Source organism: Idiotropiscis lumnitzeri, chromosome 12 (assembly GCF_059441095.1).
Source record: "Idiotropiscis lumnitzeri isolate Australia: NSW breed Sydney's pygmy pipehorse chromosome 12, RoL_Ilum_1.0, whole genome shotgun sequence".
Taxonomy (NCBI): Eukaryota; Metazoa; Chordata; class Actinopteri; order Syngnathiformes; family Syngnathidae; genus Idiotropiscis; species Idiotropiscis lumnitzeri.
Window position 1 is genome coordinate 1,153,491 of NC_142402.1, and position 19,588 is coordinate 1,173,078.

Genomic DNA, 19,588 nt, shown 5'->3' on the forward strand with positions numbered 1-19,588 from the left:
CTGTTGAATAGAATAGAATAGAATAGAAATCCCTTTATTGTCATTGTACTCAAGTGTGCAACGAGATTAGAGGGCTCCCCTCTCCAGTGCAATACAACAATACAGACAAATATATAAATTAGATAAATAAATAAGACAGTGCAATGGAATTTAGTACTGAATAGGGCATATAGAAACACATCACAATGCTGTTTTGCAAGGTTAGGGTGGTCTCGTGTGTGTGTGTGAGAGTTCAGTATGGAGATGGCTCTCGGAAAGAAACTTGCTGTCAGTGTGTTGTCCACATAAAAAAAGACACTGAAAGGAATATTAACTGTGTACATGTGATTTGTCAGCTTTTGCTCATTCTATAGAACCTTGTTGCTGTCTTTCAGGCATTGGTCACAACAGAATTGGAAGGTGGTGACAGGCAGAAGGCCATGAAGAGACTGAGGGTACCTCCCTTGGGAGCTGCACAGGTGAGACATGCACAATAACTTTGTCAAATAAATGAAAAGCATGTTGGAACTAGAGAATGCAATTTCTGGAGAAATTGCATGTGAAGGCTGAGGAATTGAAGCCATCTGAGTGGGAGAATGTAAAATGATATTGAATAATTTTGAATCATAGAGAATGAAATTGAATGGGTTTGAATCGTAGAGAATAGAATTGAATGAGAATGTGGAATGAATGATAGTGAATGATGGAAGGTGGAAGGATGTTGAATGATAGTGAATGATGTTGAATAACACTAAATGGAAATGAATATGAATAAATTGATTGAGATATTATAATGTAAAATGGTGAATAATGTGAAAGCATGGACACAATGCAGCTCCTTCTAACCTTTTCATTACTTTTCTATAAGCATCCTCAAAGCAAATATTGCATCTATTGTACTCTTTTTTTGGCATAAAACCATACTGCTGCTCATAAATGTTCACCCCTGCCCTCAGTATAGCTTCCACCACTCTTTCCCACAGCTTCATTGTGTGGCTCATCAGCTTTATTCCTCTATAGTTGCCACAACTCTGCATTTCTTCCTTGTTCTTACAAATGGGCACCAGCACACTTCTCCATTCCTCGGGCATTTTTTTCATGGTTTTAAGATCCTGTTGAACAACCCAGTCAGAAATTCTACTGCTACCACTCCTAGATACTTCCATACCTCCTCATGTATATGATCAGGGCCAAGTGCCTTTCCGCTCTTCATCCACTTCAATGCTCTTCTCACTTCATCCTTCCGGATCTTTGCTACTTCCTGGTCCACAGCAGTCGCCTCTTCTTCTCTTTGTTCTCTCTCATTTTCCTCATTCATCAACTCTTCAAAGTACTCTTTCCATCTTCCAATCGCACTACTGACATCTGTCAACACACTTCCATCCCTATCCTTTATTATCCTAACCTGCTCCACGTCCTTCCCATCGCTCTCTGTGCCTTGCCAACCTGCACATGTCAGTCTCTCCCTCCTTATTGTCCAACGTTGCATACAAGTCATCGTAAGCCTCTTGTTTGGCCTTTGCAACTTCTACTTTCGCCTTCCGCTGCATGTCCCTGTATTCCTGTCTACTTTCTTCAGTCCTCTCACTGTCCCACTTCTTCTTAGCTAACCTCTTTCTCTGGATCCATTTCTTCACCTCCCCATTCCACCACCAAGTCTCCTTATCGCCTTTCCTTCAAGATGATTTTGCACTTCTAAAATAATCAACGGTAATTTCAACATTGTACTGCTGTATCCTAAAGAAACCATTTAAACTTCAATACGTCATCAATACACACATCGGAATTCATATTTTACCAGAATTCATATTTGCCAGTGATAGATGAAACATTTTGACACCTTAATTGGAAAATATCTCCATTCAACATTTTTTTTTTGTCTTTATTTACTTTAAACTAAAACCAATAACTAAAACCAATAAGTTCTCCCATCTGTACAGTCACTTCCGCGTTCGTCTGACACCATATAACCTTTGCAAGTTTCCATTCATTTCGACGGACATCGTCCCCTTTGACTATCACAACACAGGCTTCCACGTTGCGCCTTGGTTTGCCTCAAGGTAATATTTGCAAGGGTTTTTATTTTATTTTTTTTGCTCCTCCCACGCAAATGGTGGTGTAGCATCATCGCAGTCATTGGGTATGTCCTCCAGCCATTGTTCCTCTGGTGGTGCACAAGCTCATCTAGACTGTACACGTTGCCTGATGTGTTGGGCTACAGTTTTACTTCCTCCAACAATCCAAAATCCATTAGTTCGTAACGCATTGAGACTTTGTCCTCTGCTGTGTTCCCTTTTTCTTACCAGAGGAACCCCATATAAGCTCTGTTTTCTTTTTTTAACATTAAACCTATGTGTTTCACATATTTTACACATCACACATGATCGTAACGGGATGTTTGCGGAAACGGCATACAGCTATGAGACCGTTTGTAAGTTCGGGTCCTGTCAACAGATGGTTATTTATGGAGGTGCCTTCATATTTTGCAGATCAGTCGTAGACCACACAAATCTTGTCTGATTTGGGGGGATAGTACACCCCTTGATGAGGAAGGTACCAGAGATTCCCGAGCTCTGGTTGAGTGTTGACTTTTTCATAATCATTTTTGAACTTCGGATGTCTGTCCTGCTTCCTATTAAGTTGCTTCAATCTTGCCAAAGCCAGCGTCTTATTGTCTGGGAGGTGAGGTAGTGCTTTGAAAGGAAGAAGCATTTCAACATGGCCGTGCTCATTTTGTTGGAGGCCGTCTTCTAAAATTTGCTGCAAGTGAATGTCTTTTCCTTCTTTTGTGTCCGCAAACCGGCCTCAAGAGCTTAAATGACAGCTGATGCTGTTATTTGTGGTAACTCTTTGACAGATACTCAAAGACTAAGACAAGATCTTCTACATATACATATTGGGCTGCTCTTCCCTCAATACTCCAGCCAAGATTGGTTTTGACAGCATAAGGCTCACAGTCACCTCCAGAAATTACCTCTCTTGCAATCCAGTTTCTGGAGCAGTCATAGCCAATCAACAGTCCAAAACTACAGTCCATCAGTGGTATTATCTCATGCGTAACATCAAAAAGATGTTTCCATGAGTGGGTCTCAGTATCAGGTGTGTTAGCTGCTGGGAGCCATACCGGCACAATCACTGATGTACTCCTACCGTCACTTCCATTGACAAAGCAGGATAAAGAGGATGTATTTTCCACAACTTTATTTTGTGTTTAGGGTCTCTCTGTTGGAGAACAATATTCATGTATTGCAGTTGGATGACTCATTTGGCATATACTACACATGGCTCTATTTCTACCGTCCGTAGAATTGTGACCCCTTCTCAGGCATGAAAAAAAAATCTCATTTTCATATCTGCATTTTTTCTTTTTCTTTGAAAACCTTTCCATAAACCGAGCATAAACCTCGCATTTATGTATGGAGTGTTTTTCACCACAGCATATACACATGCCTTTGTTTGAGCTTTGTGACGTTGAACTCCATTTCTCCATTTTTTTCAGCATCTGGTCAATGGGTTTCATTGGGGTCATCTTGGCCTGTGGAGCTTGGTGGAACTGGGGTGTTTGCATATGTGGCAAATGCCTTTGCGTACCTAATTTCCCTCGCTGTTGTCCAAGTAGGGTGTCTTCATGCATATAATAAAGACACTGGATTGCAAGCAAATTGTGCCTCTTTAGATATGAATGAGGCAAGGTTATAAAAACTTGGATAATCTCTACCTTGATTCAGCACCTATCTGATGTGACGTTTCCACCTGGATGTCACACAGTCAGGTAGTTTCACGAGCATTTTCTGTTTCTCCTCGCAGTAATTCAGAACTTGTAGGCCCTTTCAAAATAAAACAAACACTGAATTCTCTCAATTTTAAATATTCTTTCCCTCCAATCTTTGGCCATGCATTGAGTTTTTCTCTGAAAGCTCGTTGTATTACAAAGGAATGCCCACAGCTGGTGTTTAGTCGATCCCATGGTTGAGTATAGGCTTCTAAATCTGTTCTATAAAAGCTACCTTCAAGAGAAGATTTTGTACTTTTGCAAATAGAACTGCCACTCTGCACGATTTGAGCGTCACCTATCTTTATGAGCTTTGAAGCCTGTGCTCCATTCTGTAAATTTCAAAGGATCACCTGAGAATACTATGCTTTCTGGTGTTGGAAGACGACTAAGATTTAACTGTCTTGTAATGTCTGAAATAGTGTTGTCTCATTTTGGGCAAATTGATGTTTTTGTGACAAGGGATATAGTGAGAGAAATGGTTTACATCATTTTCTTTGCAGCATACAGGGCTGCTTGACCTATTCAGTTCTTTTATTTCCTCTTCTTCAATCACACTTAATTTTGGCTAAATAACTTCTCTCTCACTCTCTCTTTCTCTCTCTCGTTCTCTCTCACACACTCACTCCCTCTCTCTCTTTCTCTCACACTCACACGCACACGGATGCACGCACACCCACACACACACACACACGCACCCCCACACGCACCCCCCCCTCCCACACACACACATACTCCGTCCTTCCATCTCTCCCTCCGTCCCTCCCAACCTCCGAACAGTCTATCTGCAAAAAAGCAGATATGCAATATTTAGGCCACCAAATCAGACCCCCTCATTGCAAGTTCTGTCCATAAAAGTTATGAAAAGAATCAGTGACAAAGGGTTGCCTTGGTGGAGAGAGTGTATTTCACGACAGCTGGAGCTGTAACAATGTGCTTTCCATATGGGTGGAATATAAATTAGCAGGCAATTAGAAAACAAATTAAAACACATAAACTCATATACAGTAGATACCGGACGAACAGCAGAACAGCAACAGTCTCATGGTGAGCCAAACGCTAAAGAATAAAAATCTTCTAACTGGTTTTAAAAGTGGACAGAGAGGGGCTTGCCAAACATTCAATGGGAAGTCATTCCATAGGAAAGGACCGGCAACAGAAAAGATCCCGTCTGAGGGTGGGCTTAGTCCTCAGCACCTCCACCAAATAAACAGAAGTTTCTTTAAGCAAACTCTAAAGTGCACTGGGAGCCAGTGAACAGAGGCCAATATTGGGATTATGTGATGCATATTTCGAGCTCCAGTTAAAAGATGAGCAGCAGCATATTGGACCAGTTGGAGACGCTTGAGGGAGGACCGGCTAACTCTAAAGTAAAGTGCATTACAGTAATGTAGCCTAGATGTGACAAATGCATGGATTACTGTTTCTAGATAGATAGAAATCCCTTTATTGTCATTGTACTCAAGTGTGCAACGAGATTAGAGATTAGATTCTCAGTGCTGCTGAGAAAGAAAGGGCTTCACCTTAAAATGAAAGAATCTGGATCGAACAACAGCACTGATTTGCCGATCTATTTTAAAAGACTGTAAAACCCAAATTCAAGACTATTGGCTATAGATAAGAAGCCCGGGGGCCAAGGTCAAGGATCAAGGTCAAGGTGAAATTTGACAGCCCATCATGATCAATGCCAGGTTTCTTAAGCGTGGGTTGCACCACAGCATGTTTAAAATGTTGGGGCACTACACCACAAGATAGACTGCTATTTATAATGGCCAAAACCGAGACGCCAATACTTGGGAGAACCTCCTTAAAGAACTGAGGAGGAACAGCATCACATGGTGAGCTGGATGGCTTAATATGACAAACCACATCTTCCAAAGATTACAGGGAGATCTCCTCAAAGGAATCCAACACTGCGGAACAAGGAATGTGGACAGTCGTCAAATGTAGTGTTCGAAACAAGAGCCCTATATATAGCAACCCTGTCCGTAAAAAACTGCAAATATCTATTGCACATTTGAGGGGACGAGTCTTTGCAAATCGGCTGATAGGGTTTAATCGATAGTTTAAATAGAGAATACTTATGAAGTATTGTATGAATAATTATGACAATTTGCCTGAATAAGACAAGTATTCCCTTTTGGACTCTTTCACTGTGCTTTGGTAAGAACGCCAGCAGTCTTTTAGGATTTGATCATTAGACCAGAAGTCTTTTTTCCACCTGCGTTTAGCTTTGTGGCATCCTTGTTCAACTGCGAACGTTCTCTCATTAAACCATGGCTCCAGTTTTATTTTTGGCCACATCATTTTTAATGGGGCCACAGAATTCAAAATATTACAGCAAGATGAGTGGAACCAAGAGCTTAGTGCCACTGTGTTTTATGAGGGAAAACACAGCTGATCAAAGGCTTCAGAGAACCGATTATCAGCAAAGAGGTTAAAGCTCTGGTGGCTGCACTCACTGGTAGTAGGTTTAACAGCAGCAGAGGAAAACATAGCATCAAAGAGCACAGTCATCTGATCAGAGATCACATTGTCCAACATTTTCAAATTTGAGACAGATAAACCAAAAGTAAGGACATGGGCTACATATGTCCCTGTTAATGAGTGGGGCCAGAAAAACGTCCTTTGCCAGTCCATTTTTGGGACAGCACATATGAATATTAAAACCCCTCATGAACAGTATGTAATCATATTTTAGCATAATTACGACAAGATTTTAAGTCATTTGGAATCTCCTTGTTGGATTTAGGTCGGTAAATGACAGTGCTGAGCACAGGTGCAGCCCTGCCGACTTCAGTGAGTGGTCTTGAACCTGATAATTGATCATGATCTAAATGGCCTTTATTAATCCCACAATGGGGAACTTTGCAGTGTTAAAGCAGCAAAGATATAAGTCACACTGAAACGGCGGCGTAATGTAGCCGTTAATGTATAACATTAGCAGCAATCATTCGGAAAACACACCTATGCAAATATACACAGTATATATGTATATACACATATACCCATGTATATGCACACTTACATCCCTCTACATATGCAGGGAAGGAAACACTCCTATGATCTGTCCATACTACAGAGACGAGTCTGTATAGACGGGAAATAAATAAATAATACTGCAATGATTAAAAATGCTGCAATGATAAAGAAAAATACTCTGTGGCCAATATACACTGTTTACATTCAAACATTTATTTAAAAAATAGTTGCCGTTCCTCTACCACATCCTAATGTTCTTGGAGCTTCCAAATAAGAACATGCAGCCAAATTGAGTTTGAGCATCGCACTGCACTCACCGTCGCCAATGCAGGTCTCCGTCAGGCAGAAAAAATCCAAATCATTGTCAAAAAATAGCTCCCTCAGAATAAACGTATTGTTCGTCAATGACAGGGCATTTACTACACTATCTTTGAGCGAGTTGCAGTTCTGCGTAACTCCCCCGATCGCCGAGCTCTGGGAAACCCTCTCAGAAGTCGGAGATCCACGCCGTGTCGGTGGACGCACGGCTGGCAGCACAGCCAAAGCTCCCTGAGACAGCCACTGATTGGTAGCAAGCTGGTGTAAACTGGCTCTCGAACATGCCACAATGGATTACATTCATGCGTTCGGGATCGAGCAGGGGACATAGTGTGTTTCAGCCCCCTCTTTAGCTTCGTCAACTGGCCACCGCGTTTGCGGCGACGCCGCTTCTGCCGTGATGGGAGCGCATAGACATGGAAGCTGTCCACCGGGATGTCACCATGTCATACCCCAACCATGTGAACATTGGAGAATATGGTATCACCTGGGTCAAGTTACAGCGTTTATTGTCACTTTGAATTATCAGACAATTCCTCTTCTCTACATCGTTATTTTTTTTATTATTATTATCATTATTTTATTTTCAATGTTTTCTTTGAGCAGTTTGGGTTTTAATTGTATTTATTGATGTACAGTGTCCTCGTTGGTCTTGAAACGCACTTGCAAATTGAATGTATGATGATGATGATTATGATTCTGATTATGATTATGATTATTATTATTATTATTATTATTACTGCCCTGCCCTTCACCTACAAATTTGCGATATTTGGTGAAGAGCATGATCAAGGTCTTGAGGCTTTTTTTGACAAATGTTAAATTGTATTCATTTGACAGGTTCGGTCCTGTACATTAAAATAAAAAAAAACGAGTCGCCACTAGGTGATAGGTATCTATAACATAATATTATATTGATGTGTTCAGGTCACGATTATTTATATACATGTGAAGTTTGGGAGTTTCAGAGAAAGTTTGACCCCTATTAATGTGCAAAAATAGTCCAAAATTGGACATTAAAAATAATCACAGCTCAATTACTGTTCATTTTATACTATAACTGCAATGGGCTCTCATTGCGTGATGCGGGATGCTCTGGCAATTTCCGTAAGGTCTAGGTCACCAGATTTATATATTTTTTTTTTCCCCATTCAAGGTTGCGCTACACCGCCCTTTAAAATATTATAATTTCACCAGGCCCAATAAGTGTGACAAATTTAGTGTAGGTTTTCTTGCATATTTAGGTCATAATGCGATTAATTCGCAGAGTACTGATTATTTCTTCAAAAACAATAGGGACCTCGCAGCGGTCGTTGCTGTGGCCTTAATGAATGGCATGTTACTTTTTATAGTCAAGATACAGTCAGATTGAGTACTAATTGCATGATTTATGTCAATAATTCCTTCTTGTTTTTGTGTTTTATCTGTTTTTTTGTGTTCCTTATACTGTTTTTTTTGTTCTTATAGCCGGCACCTGCTTGGACCACCTTTAGAGTTGGGCTTTACTGCGGAGTTTTCCTAGTCCTAATGGTCACTGTCATTATTACAGGTATTTCACACACAATTTGAAACTGCAATATTTGTTGCACTGCTTTGTAGTCTACTAAAGTAGGTATGAGCATCCAATCCTTGACTCGTTTTACACTGTCCGTCATGATTGTTTTGACCAGTTATAAGCATGCTTCATTAGCTATGCACAATTTCACCCCATCCACCGCCGCATCCCCAAAAAACAAAAGCAACTTGGGACAGAAATGTAATTGCACGATTGATATTTGATGGATTACTATGATTACATACCTTACCAATGACGATGTTTTCCTGTTCCTTTTGTTTGGGTAAAGATCTGTACTTGGAGCATATTTGAATTTTTTTTTTTTTTTAATTATGGTCGTCGTTTCCTCCGAGCCAAAGAGGAATAGAACAATTCAGATTGTTATTAGTGTAAAATTCAGAACGCCAGTATCTGATGGTATGGGGTTCTGTAACTCTCACATCTGTGGATGCGCCATAAATTCTCAAAGGTGCATGGATTCAGGTTTTAGAGCAACCGCAGAATGGTTGTATGGATGGATATGCTGCCATCCAAGCAATGTCTTATTCAGGGATGTCACTAATTATGTCAACAAGACAATGTCAAGCCTCATTCAGCACATCTTAAAAGAGCTTGGCTTCAGAATAGAAGACTGCAAGCACTAGACTGGTCTGCCAGCACTTGAGACTGGTCTCCAATTGATAATGTGTGGCGCATAATGAATCACAAAATATTAAGACGGAGCCCCAGAATCTTGAGAAATTAAAGTGTTACATCAAGCAAGAATGGGGGAAAAAAGCACTGACAATTTGCATCCTCATTTCCCAAACATTAATTGAGGAAAAGGAAAAGTGGTTACCAGGCCTCGTCTCAGCTTTTTTTGGAATACGTTGCTGGCATCAAATTGAGTATTAGCAGTAACAAAGAAAAGGTTATCTATTTGAACATTAAATATTGTGTCTTTGTAGTTTAATTAAATGATTATCGTTTGAAAATTATTTTATTTTGCTAATCATAGTTTTATACAATGTCCAAACATCATTTGAATTGGGGTTTTTAAAAATAGAAATGCCAATTGTCAATTGTTATGACATATCAAAAAACAGATCAGCAATATTCAAAAGTGAGTTTTCGTATTTTTCTTTTTCTGTTTTGGGGAGGGTGTCATACATGATGCATAACTGGCAGCAGGAAAAGACTGACAACATGCAAACCAATGAGAGAAACAACACCTACACTTGATTCAACATTCTCTATGAAACTACTGTTGCCAGAAAGCTCGGCAATTTAAACTTGAGCTGATACTACTTTGTGCACCAGTATTACAAATCAATGATTTCATTTAAGTAACCTTCCTAACTTTGTGGAGCAATTTTTTTCCTTTCAGTTTAATTCCAGGGAACGGAAGCAAGTGTTTTATTAATAAAAATATGATAATATCGACAGAGAAAATGCGTGTGAAGACTGAGAGGCTGATGCATGGAGTAGCCAATGTTCTGTCCAAGATGGCCGTTACACTGGGGAGGCCTCGGGACGAGAATCCAGTGTGTACTTAATGTTCTGTCCAAGACGGCCACCCCCACTGGGGAGGCCTAGGGACAATAATGTGGGTTTTACCTAAACCCACTAGGGAGTATAGTTGGGTTTAAAAAAAAAAAAAAAATTATAATGTATCGATTTTAATAGATTTTTCCTTTTCAAAGACCGATATCGATTCCTAAAAACATAAATTGACATGTATCCCACATAAACTCTAGGGTTGGAAAACCTGTGTATGCTATTTAGAGGAAATACAAGGTCAAGAAGACACTGGTCAGCATCCTGATCAAACAAGCATGAAAATTATATAAAACAGGATCTAAATGAGTAGCTTACTTGTTCGGACAACAAAGTGTGCGCATATATAGATGTGAGGAGCTGTTTTCCATGAACAGGCAGCGCCGTGACTTGTGTAATTATTCATTAGTTTAACCACATGATTTACTGTATTTGTAAACAACCGGCAATGACTTTACGAACGTTTTAGACTTCTGCCCACGCTGTTAGGGCTTGTACTGGTGCTAACACTACGCCACTCGACGGTCCTCTGAGCGGTTGCTGGCTTGAGGACATAGCTGCTCGATAAGCCGGAGACTCAGTCAGCTGAGTTTTGGACTCAGGTGTGCAGCCTTAGAGCGGAAATTAAACAAGCTTACGACGACACTACTGCAAAAATCGAAGCCCTGGAAACGGGGGTTGCTGCCATGGTGCGTGAACTGGCTGGTGTAAAAAGAGAGCTTACGGCTCAAAAGGTCCTGAACGAAGACATGGAGGCTCTGTCGCGTCGTTTCAACTTGTGCGTAACTGGACTAAAGGAGGGAAGAGAGGACGGGAAGCGGCTTACCAGGTTTATGTCACAGTGTCTGCGGGACACATAACCTTCCAAAAATGCCCACTTTGGATATCTCCCACAGTGCTCTACGCAAGAGAAGTGAAAAATGGGCCACTGAGAACTGCCGCCGTTTGATGCTACAATTGCCAGGAGGGGGAGGTGATCTTGAAGAATGCGAGAGATTTTATTCAACTACAATAGACTTCACGCTAGCTGTGGCTGAACAGCGGGCCAAGTTTAACGAAGTACATGGCTTGCTCAGATCCTGTAAGGGTGTCCATTTTGGCCTGTGGTAGTCTGCGGAACTGAGAATAACATTACACTTCAATCATTGCGGCTGGGCAGCGGTGGCTCGGCGCTACCTGTACTTTAACAGACTGAAGCTCAGTGGACAGAACAAGGGATCAAAGTTTTGTATTATATTTCTTTTCTCTCTCTTTCGGTTTTTGTATCGTTCCTTGATGGCAGCTACAGGTGTGTGCGCTTACTATTATTTTCTCTTATTAGGGCCGAGCAGCGACTGCTGCGAGGACCCCATTGTTTTTGTAGAAATTATTATTATTGTTATTATTGGGGCCCAAGCAGCAACCGCTGCGAGGTCCCTATTGTTTTTGTAGAAATTATCATTATTATATATTTATTTAATTTTTTTTCTATGTTCTCCGCGTTTGATCGTATTTCTGACCCCCTGAACATGTTCGAAAACTCACCAAACATTGCAGTCTCATCTAGCCTGGCGAAAAATTCTATATTTTAACGTCAGCGTGAACGGCGCCCACAAAATGGCTCTGTAGCGCTACCTAGAGTGGCGAAATAAACAACAATCATTGCAGCCTGTTTGACCTAGGCTTTTGAAAATTGGCAGGCACGTGTAGCACCCCGAGACATACAAAAAAGTCCATTGCAGCCATAGTTTAAAGCAGCGGTCGGGAACCTTTTTGACCTGGAGAGCCATAAAACCAAATTATTTCTGGATATATATTTTTTGAGAGCCATATAGTATTTTAAACATATAATAATAATAATAATAATAAAAATAATAAAAGGTTTACTTTTAATGCGACTTCTGGTGCTGCATGATTTTTTTTATGTCCTTAATTTGTGTTTCCTCGACTTGATTCGCCATCATGATGCTCCGATCGTGAACCGTTCTTGCTGACAGTGGCATGTCTCTTATTTTTTTGATTATCTTGGCTTTATTTGGAAAGTCATCAAAAAGTTCATTGGCCACATCAAGCATAAATGTTTTGGCATATTCGCCATCTGTGAACGGCTTTCCACTCTTCACTATTGCCAAAGCACCCGCAAAGCTAGCGGAATTAACGTCACCTTGCGTGTTCCAGACACGCAGTTGCTGCTGGCTCGTCTGCACTTTCCGTTGCAGCTCTTCGCATGCCTTTTTCCTGCTGTCCCCCGGTGGATATTTCAATGCAAAAGAAGCATGACGCGTATCGAAGTGCCGCTTTATATTTGAGCGTTTCATTGATGCAATTTTGTCATTGCATATTCGACATACTGCGGATCCTGCTCTCTCCACAAATGCAAATTCCCTTGTCCACGCAGCCTGGAATGCACGGTAATCATCGTCTTTTTTTCTTTTCGCCATCTTTTCTGTTACAAGGGTTGAGCGGGTTGAAGGGTTGAAATTTTATCTCTGATAAAATTAATTTCCGTACATTGACAATGACCCGTGACGTACTTGCGATCGATTGGTTCCCGACCTGATCCTCGGGTCACCGGCGGATTGCAAGTGCCGCAACCCACCCCTGACTTTTAAAATGTATCTTTAAAACTAATTTTAAATGACTTAATATTATTAAGATTATCACTAGTATTTTAAAACCAGTTCCAAAATATATATATATTTTAATTTAATTTAATTTAATTTTTTTTTGGCCCCCTCAACTCCAAACTGTCTGGGATCCATATGACGTCTCCGGAAGAGCCATATATGACTCGAGAGCCATAGGTTCCCGACCGCTGGTTTAAAGTGTACAGGAAGTGAGTTATGAATTTTTGAATGTCCTTTTTTGGCCCATTTTTGCACTTTTACAGGGTTCATTCTTTTGTTTCGCCATTTTTTATGGCTATCTGAAAGTTGGCACTTGCTGTTATGATAATCACTGCTGATGAATAAGGAAATGAGGCAGCCTTGCGCAGCATGCTCCCGTCTCCCGCTCAGCACGCCACCGTTGCATTATGGGAAATGTAGGTTTGGCGCATGTGAAACACCAGCAGCCTGTGGACCAGTTCTAATGATAAATTAATATCATCCAGGGGGCCAAATAAATTCTTCTCACGGGCCAGATCTTTAGCATTCGAAATGCTATATGACGGGGGCAGGGCTTCAAATTGTGTGTTTAATTTTTCCTTCGCCACAATGGACAAAATGCTTAATAACTCCAATGCACAAGCTCCAAAAAATCCGAAACTTCACCTGTTCATAAAGAGTCATTACCTGAAGACATCTATTTGTTATTATTCTGCTATATACACAGCGCCACCTAGTGGTAACAAAAACATTTATTTTTTTACATTTTAACGTACTGCACGGTGCCCGTTTAACGAATTTGTCAGAACAGCCTCAAGACGTTGATCTCAGTCAAAGCTGACTTTTGTGACTTTTTGGCAAAAGGCGTGGCCATTACGGAGCCACAAAGTCAGATTTTTTTTTTCTCTTTGGCAACAAAAGCTCCTGTAACATAACTCTGATCATCCTATCGTCCCGAAATATTTCACATTTGAGGATAGTCCAACCCTGAAGACATCTACAAACTTATTTTTCATTGTAGTGATAACCAACTGGTTAAAGCAAATACAAGTTTTTTTCGTTGATGTTTTTCTCAGAGCAGGTTAATGAGATCGAACTCATATTTGCTCGGATGAGTGTTTAGGCCTTCAGGATGTCACAATACGAAATTGATCATTTTGTTTATTTTTTTTTCTTCAGATTTGATATAAACATAACACAAATAGAAAAAAAAACACTGCCAGTGCGCAATTGTATTCACGTAAAAATCTTTCACACATTGGTGAAACTGAGGGAAAAAGTCTATTCAGCCTGGTCTGTGAATAATGCAAACGATGTACAACTTTGAACTGTATGAGCTTGCATTTATCGAAAAAGATTTAATTACTGCTAAAGTCCTTTCCCCCATATCAGTTGAAATTCCTACACCTGCATCTCTTGTCCAAGCCTCGTGAATTTGTCTTGATGAAACCGGTTTAAAAAACAGATTGACAAACTGGGAAACCAAATGTTGTTGGAGGTTTCCTTAAAAGCTAAAAAAAACTGTGTTGCACTGACAATTTGTCAAAATGAGCTAAAGAACAACTCACAAAATGTCTTATCTGCAAGTACAGAAAGAAATGACGAGGTGGGACTGAACTTTGCTTGTAATTGCGTAAACGATGCAAACACGTCAGCAATGTAAAGATCCTTAATTGAAACTATACCTCTACTAGACCACTGCCTAAAAACAGGATCTAAAATGGCAGGTTGAAACATCTATAGAAAGATCACCTTGATTTGCTTAAAAATTCTTAATGAGTTGTATAAAATCAAATCATGTTTAAACCATTTCAAAGGGATGTCGAGTTTGCCAAACAGTAACGACGGTAGAGAGGCACCAGTACAAAATTATATTCTATGACAGGCCATCATGGCATTTGGCCTCCTCATCATCATCCTTCTGGCACCGATAAACCAAGGCCCTCGCACTAATTTAATCAAATATATAAATTGGATAGATTAGAGAATAAATCATGTGATGGAAAATAATACGAAATTGGATAAATAAAACACATTACGTCGCTGTTCTGCAAGGTAAGGGTGGTTGTGTGTGTGTTAGAGTTCAGAATGGTGATGGCTCTCGGAAGAAACTGTTTTTCAGTCTATTAGTCTTTGATTTGATGCACCTGTAGCGCCTGCCAGAGGGCAACAGGTCAAACAGGTGTGAGTTCGGGTGAGTATTGTCTTTGATGATATTGAGAGCTCTGCTGAGGCACCGGGTGGTGTAGATGTCCGACAGGGAGGGCAGAGAGCAGCCTATAATCCTCTGTGCCGTTTTGACTGTCCTGTGGAGCCTCACTCGGTCTGCCTCAGTGCAGCTGCTGTACCAGGTGGAGACACAGTAGGTCAGCAGGCTCTCGATGGACGAGTGCTAGAAGGCCAGCAGCAGCTTCTTGTCCAGGTTGAATTTCCTTGAATACTAGCCGCCAAGCTATCTTGCGCCGCAGCAGTATTTTTATTCTTACAGAAAACGGCTCTGTTGGCCGTACCCGATCAAACACCGGGCAAATCACTCCGTCATTTTAAACTAATGTCTCTCTCTCTCTCTCTCTCTCGCTCTCTTTCTCTCTCTCGCTCTCGGTCTCGCTCTCGCGCTCGCTCTCGCGCTCGCTCTCGCGCTCGCTCTCGCGCTCGCTCTCGCTCTCTCTCTCTCTCTCTCTCTCTCTCTCACACCTCCGGTCCAGTCAGTTGCGCAATACATTCACAGAAACACAATACAAACAGACACAACTCAACTCAGAGAAACACAAATGTCAACACGACAACAGATAACCCAATTTGTTACAGAAGAGTAAATATTTGTCATATCATCAAGATTTGCACCACAGAGTACCGAGTGTCGAGATCCTTCCAACAATAATTCGCAAAATTATAATCAATTTAGCTTTTATTATTATTTTAATTTAGCTATTTTATTGACATAATCTAACATCAATATACAATGAACATGTAAATTCGTACAAAATGTAAAAAAATTGGTGGTGGGGGGGGGGGCGAATTGTTTTCTTCTTGGTGGGGGGGGGGGACAGAACATGATTGAAGAACTGCAATAGCCATAAATTTATCGCCGAAGCCAAATGTTTTTAGGACAGTAAACATATATTCCCACTCAATTTGGTCAAAAGCCTGCGGCGCATCCAAGAAGATCGCAGCAGAATATGGTAATTTATTAGAGTATATTATATTCAAAAGTCTACGAGTATTTGAAAATATTAACCTTTCCTGAATAAACCCGGTTTGGTCATTATGGACCAGAGTACCAATATGTTTATTCAACCGGTTTGCCAAGACTTTAGCAACAATCTTCTGATCACTATTTAGTAAACCAAGAGGTCAATAAGAAACACATTTTGTTGGGTCCTTCCCTTTCTTTAACAAAAGACAGATATTTGCATCATATAGCGTCTCAGGAAAAGATCCATCTTTCACAGAGGAGTTAATCATCCCAAGTAAAAGTGGAGCAAGCTTTTCAATGTAAGCCTTATAGAATTCAATGCCAAAACCATCAAGACCACTAGCCTTCCCATTTGGAAATGTCTGGGTAGCGATTTTAATCTCTTCTAATGTAAAATCAGCATTGAGTTGTTGTTTAGCAATTTCACTCAGAGTGGGCATTTTAAATTTATTCAGGAAACCCAATATATCCTCTCTTGACACCAACAACTTCGTGGTATACAGGTCCCTATAATAATTGTAGAACAAATAATTTATCTGTGATGGTCAGTTACGACTTCCCCATTAACTACAAATTTTATAATATGCCCGCTCTGCCTGAATACCTTTTAGTTGCCTAGCAAGTACACCATCTGTCCATACTGTTTTTGCTTAAGCTTACAAATCTAATTGTGAAACTATATACCAAGAATGTGGTTATACTCAAATTTCAAATCTAAGATTTTTTTCAAACGTGTGATTTTGAAATGAAAAATAAATCCTCCAGTGGAGGGAGTTGAGCCTGAATTTCACCCATTCGCCTCTGCCTGACTTTTTTGTTGAAAGACTGATTGAAGATAATATCACCCCTAATGACTGTCTTAAATATCTCTCACAGTATGAAGTCAGGTACCTCACTATTATTATTAAAGCTAAGAAAATCTGTTATTTTATTTGTAATATAGCCAAGATTTATCTGAATTTAATATCGAATTATATTTCCACTTGTAAGAATGTGCACGTGTCTTGAAATCGATCGTCATGCATACAGGAGAATGATCAGAAATTAAAATATTATTATAAACTGAGCAGACGACATTGGCAATCAGATTGGAGTCAATTAGAAAATAGTCAATCCTGGTAAAACTACCATGTACTTGGGAGAAAAAGGAATATTGCCTATCTAACGGGTGTTGAAGCCTCCAGAAGTCCACTAAATCTAAACACTTGATGAGATTAAGACTGGCACTGACTTTAAAATTGGAGCGGTCACCATAGAGGATCTATCCAGATGAGTATCTAGGAAACAAAGTCACCCCCAATAATAATATTACGATTATGTTGATCAGCAACCGTACAAAAAATTTTACAAAAGCAATCATGGCTATCAACGTTCGGAGCATATACGTTCAAAAGGGCCAATGGGATTGAATTTATGTTACCAGTCACAAGTACAAATCTCCCGCCTGGATCAGACACCATAGACTCAAATACAAAAGGTATATTCCTATGAATTAAAATAGTAACACCTCTAGCACTTGAAGAAAATGTAGATTGATTAATTTGGGATATCCATGACACCTTCAAGTGTCTCTGTTCTGTGGGAGGAATGTGAGTTTCCTGGAAGAAAATTATATCGGTAGACAAAGACTTTAAATGTGAGCATACTTTCCCTCTTTTAAAGCCCTCCCCAATCCTCAGCAATTCCAGGATGTAAACATAAGATAGGTCACAACTGACATTGAGGAGCTAACTTGCATTCAGGAAGGAAAAGGAAAAAATATATTTGGACTAATGCAGCAAATGATCATACTGGCAGAGAAAACAAAACATCAACAAATGAAAACAGGCCACAAGAAATAGAAAACAAAGCGACAAAATCTTCTGTTACCTGGGAGACTGCTGGGCTGCAAGCACCACCTATTTATTGCTTCCATCAACAAAACCGTGCAGTCCTCTAATGTAGAGCGTGTATTCAAATGTAAAGCTACACAAATGAAGGGAACAAATATAACTTAATTTCAGTATGCCCTGCAAGAACGGTGGGGTAGATTAAAGCACCCTGGTGGTCGAACCAAGCGTTAAAAAACTTGCTCTCGACTACACACCTCAAAAAATTGGAAATGGAATAGGAAAAAAAAAGACAGGAGGTGTGAAAAACCACACGAAACTACTACTAGCACCCTGAGATAATAAGCAGTATTCACTGCACTAGCTATACCTTAACAGCCATGGAGTTAGCAAACCTCTCAGCATCCGCCACTGTGTTGGAATTTAGTTTTAAATCAATGTTGGAATTTAATTTTAAATCAATGTAAACTCAAATTAGCAATCTGACTCCAATTTGTGACTTTACCCAACTCTCACTCATCCAACAATATGCGCGCTCGTTCTGCAATAGAAAGGTATCAGGAAGCCGGCATTTTCACGCACGAGTGGATTTATTCCAAATACACAGATTTACTACATGTGCACCTGGGTCTCGGGTCCCTCTCAAGACAACTATACACCTCTCTTGCCACTAGCAGACGTTCTCTACCTCCGAGTTGCCCGGTAACGATTCATACTATACAATATGCAAATGGCACAGCAACAAACGCATCCTGGCATGATTCTATTGGCTATGTGTATCCTGCAGTTAACTTTAGCTTGCTCTTAGTCTTTCTTCCCCTGAAGAATCACGTGGTGGCTCCTCCTGGTTGTGGCTTGAGTTATCTCGTCTCCGCCCCCTCCTTGCGGTGATCACCGTCTGTCCTAAAACATTCCATTCTTGCACCACATACCCTGTTCCGCTCCACCAGTCACATGCTCAGCACTTTACAGTCTCACACTTTCATACACAGGATGCAGCAACATCTAATGAACTACATTAAGCTCAAACTCTTATATTTACCTTTATTCCCTCTCATGACCTCAGACGACTGAGGTCATCACTCGGACACCTTGTTTTATTGTTAAACACGAGCTAAAAATCAATTGCTATAAGCTAAAAATCATCAAAGAATTAAAAATTAGTAAAAAATTAAAAATCAATAGAAAATTTCATTTTAGTAGAAAATCAGTAGAAAATTTCATTCCAGTAGAAAATCAGTAGAAAATTTCATTCCCTCCTCATGGCCTCAGGTCCCTGAGGCCATCTCCACATACTCACAGCCCGGACTCCCGGAGGGCCACAGCTGTCTCCGCCTCCTGGGGGTCCTTCTGAGGGATCATCATGTACTGGCCACCCGGAGGGAGTGGCCCCAACGTGCGTTCAATTGTCTTAACAGTTAATGATCTAATACATGGAATACAGCAACATCCGCATAACACCATAATAGCGGCAAACACAGCGATAGAAATCAGTACTGATGCAATCAAGCTTTTATATTTACCAAAGACGTTTAACCAGTTCGAATACCAACTGGTGTCCACACCTGAGTGCTCCTTCATTTTGTTCTTAGCGGGCGCAGACCCTCCAATGCCTTGGTAAGGCGACCGTCAGAAGACGTATTGTTGCACACTGATCCCCAAAAATACCACTATACCATACTTTCAGCTAACACCATATCTAAGCCCATTCTATTTTGGAATGCCATAAGAGACATGGCAGCCAATTGCTCATGCACTGCCTGGAGTGCCGAGGTGGTGAAGTTCGCCAATCGTTGGACATTATAGTGGGCATAATTAATCCGGTCCACATTTTTG

General features: G+C 40.5%; 1 protein-coding gene across 6 annotated transcripts in view; it reads left to right on the top strand.

Moving 5' to 3' along the window:
- The window catches only part of LOC148325142 (solute carrier family 53 member 1-like), a 280,462-nt gene that overhangs the window by 68,058 nt on the left and 192,816 nt on the right, over positions 1-19,588 (top strand). For all 6 annotated transcript variants that reach the window (XM_088311143.1, XM_088311148.1, XM_088311147.1 and 3 more), the window contains 2 exons: positions 375-458; positions 8,519-8,600. In XM_088311143.1, the coding sequence (XP_088167269.1) occupies positions 375-458; positions 8,519-8,600 (166 nt within the window). The remainder of the gene's footprint in view (positions 1-374; positions 459-8,518; positions 8,601-19,588) is intronic.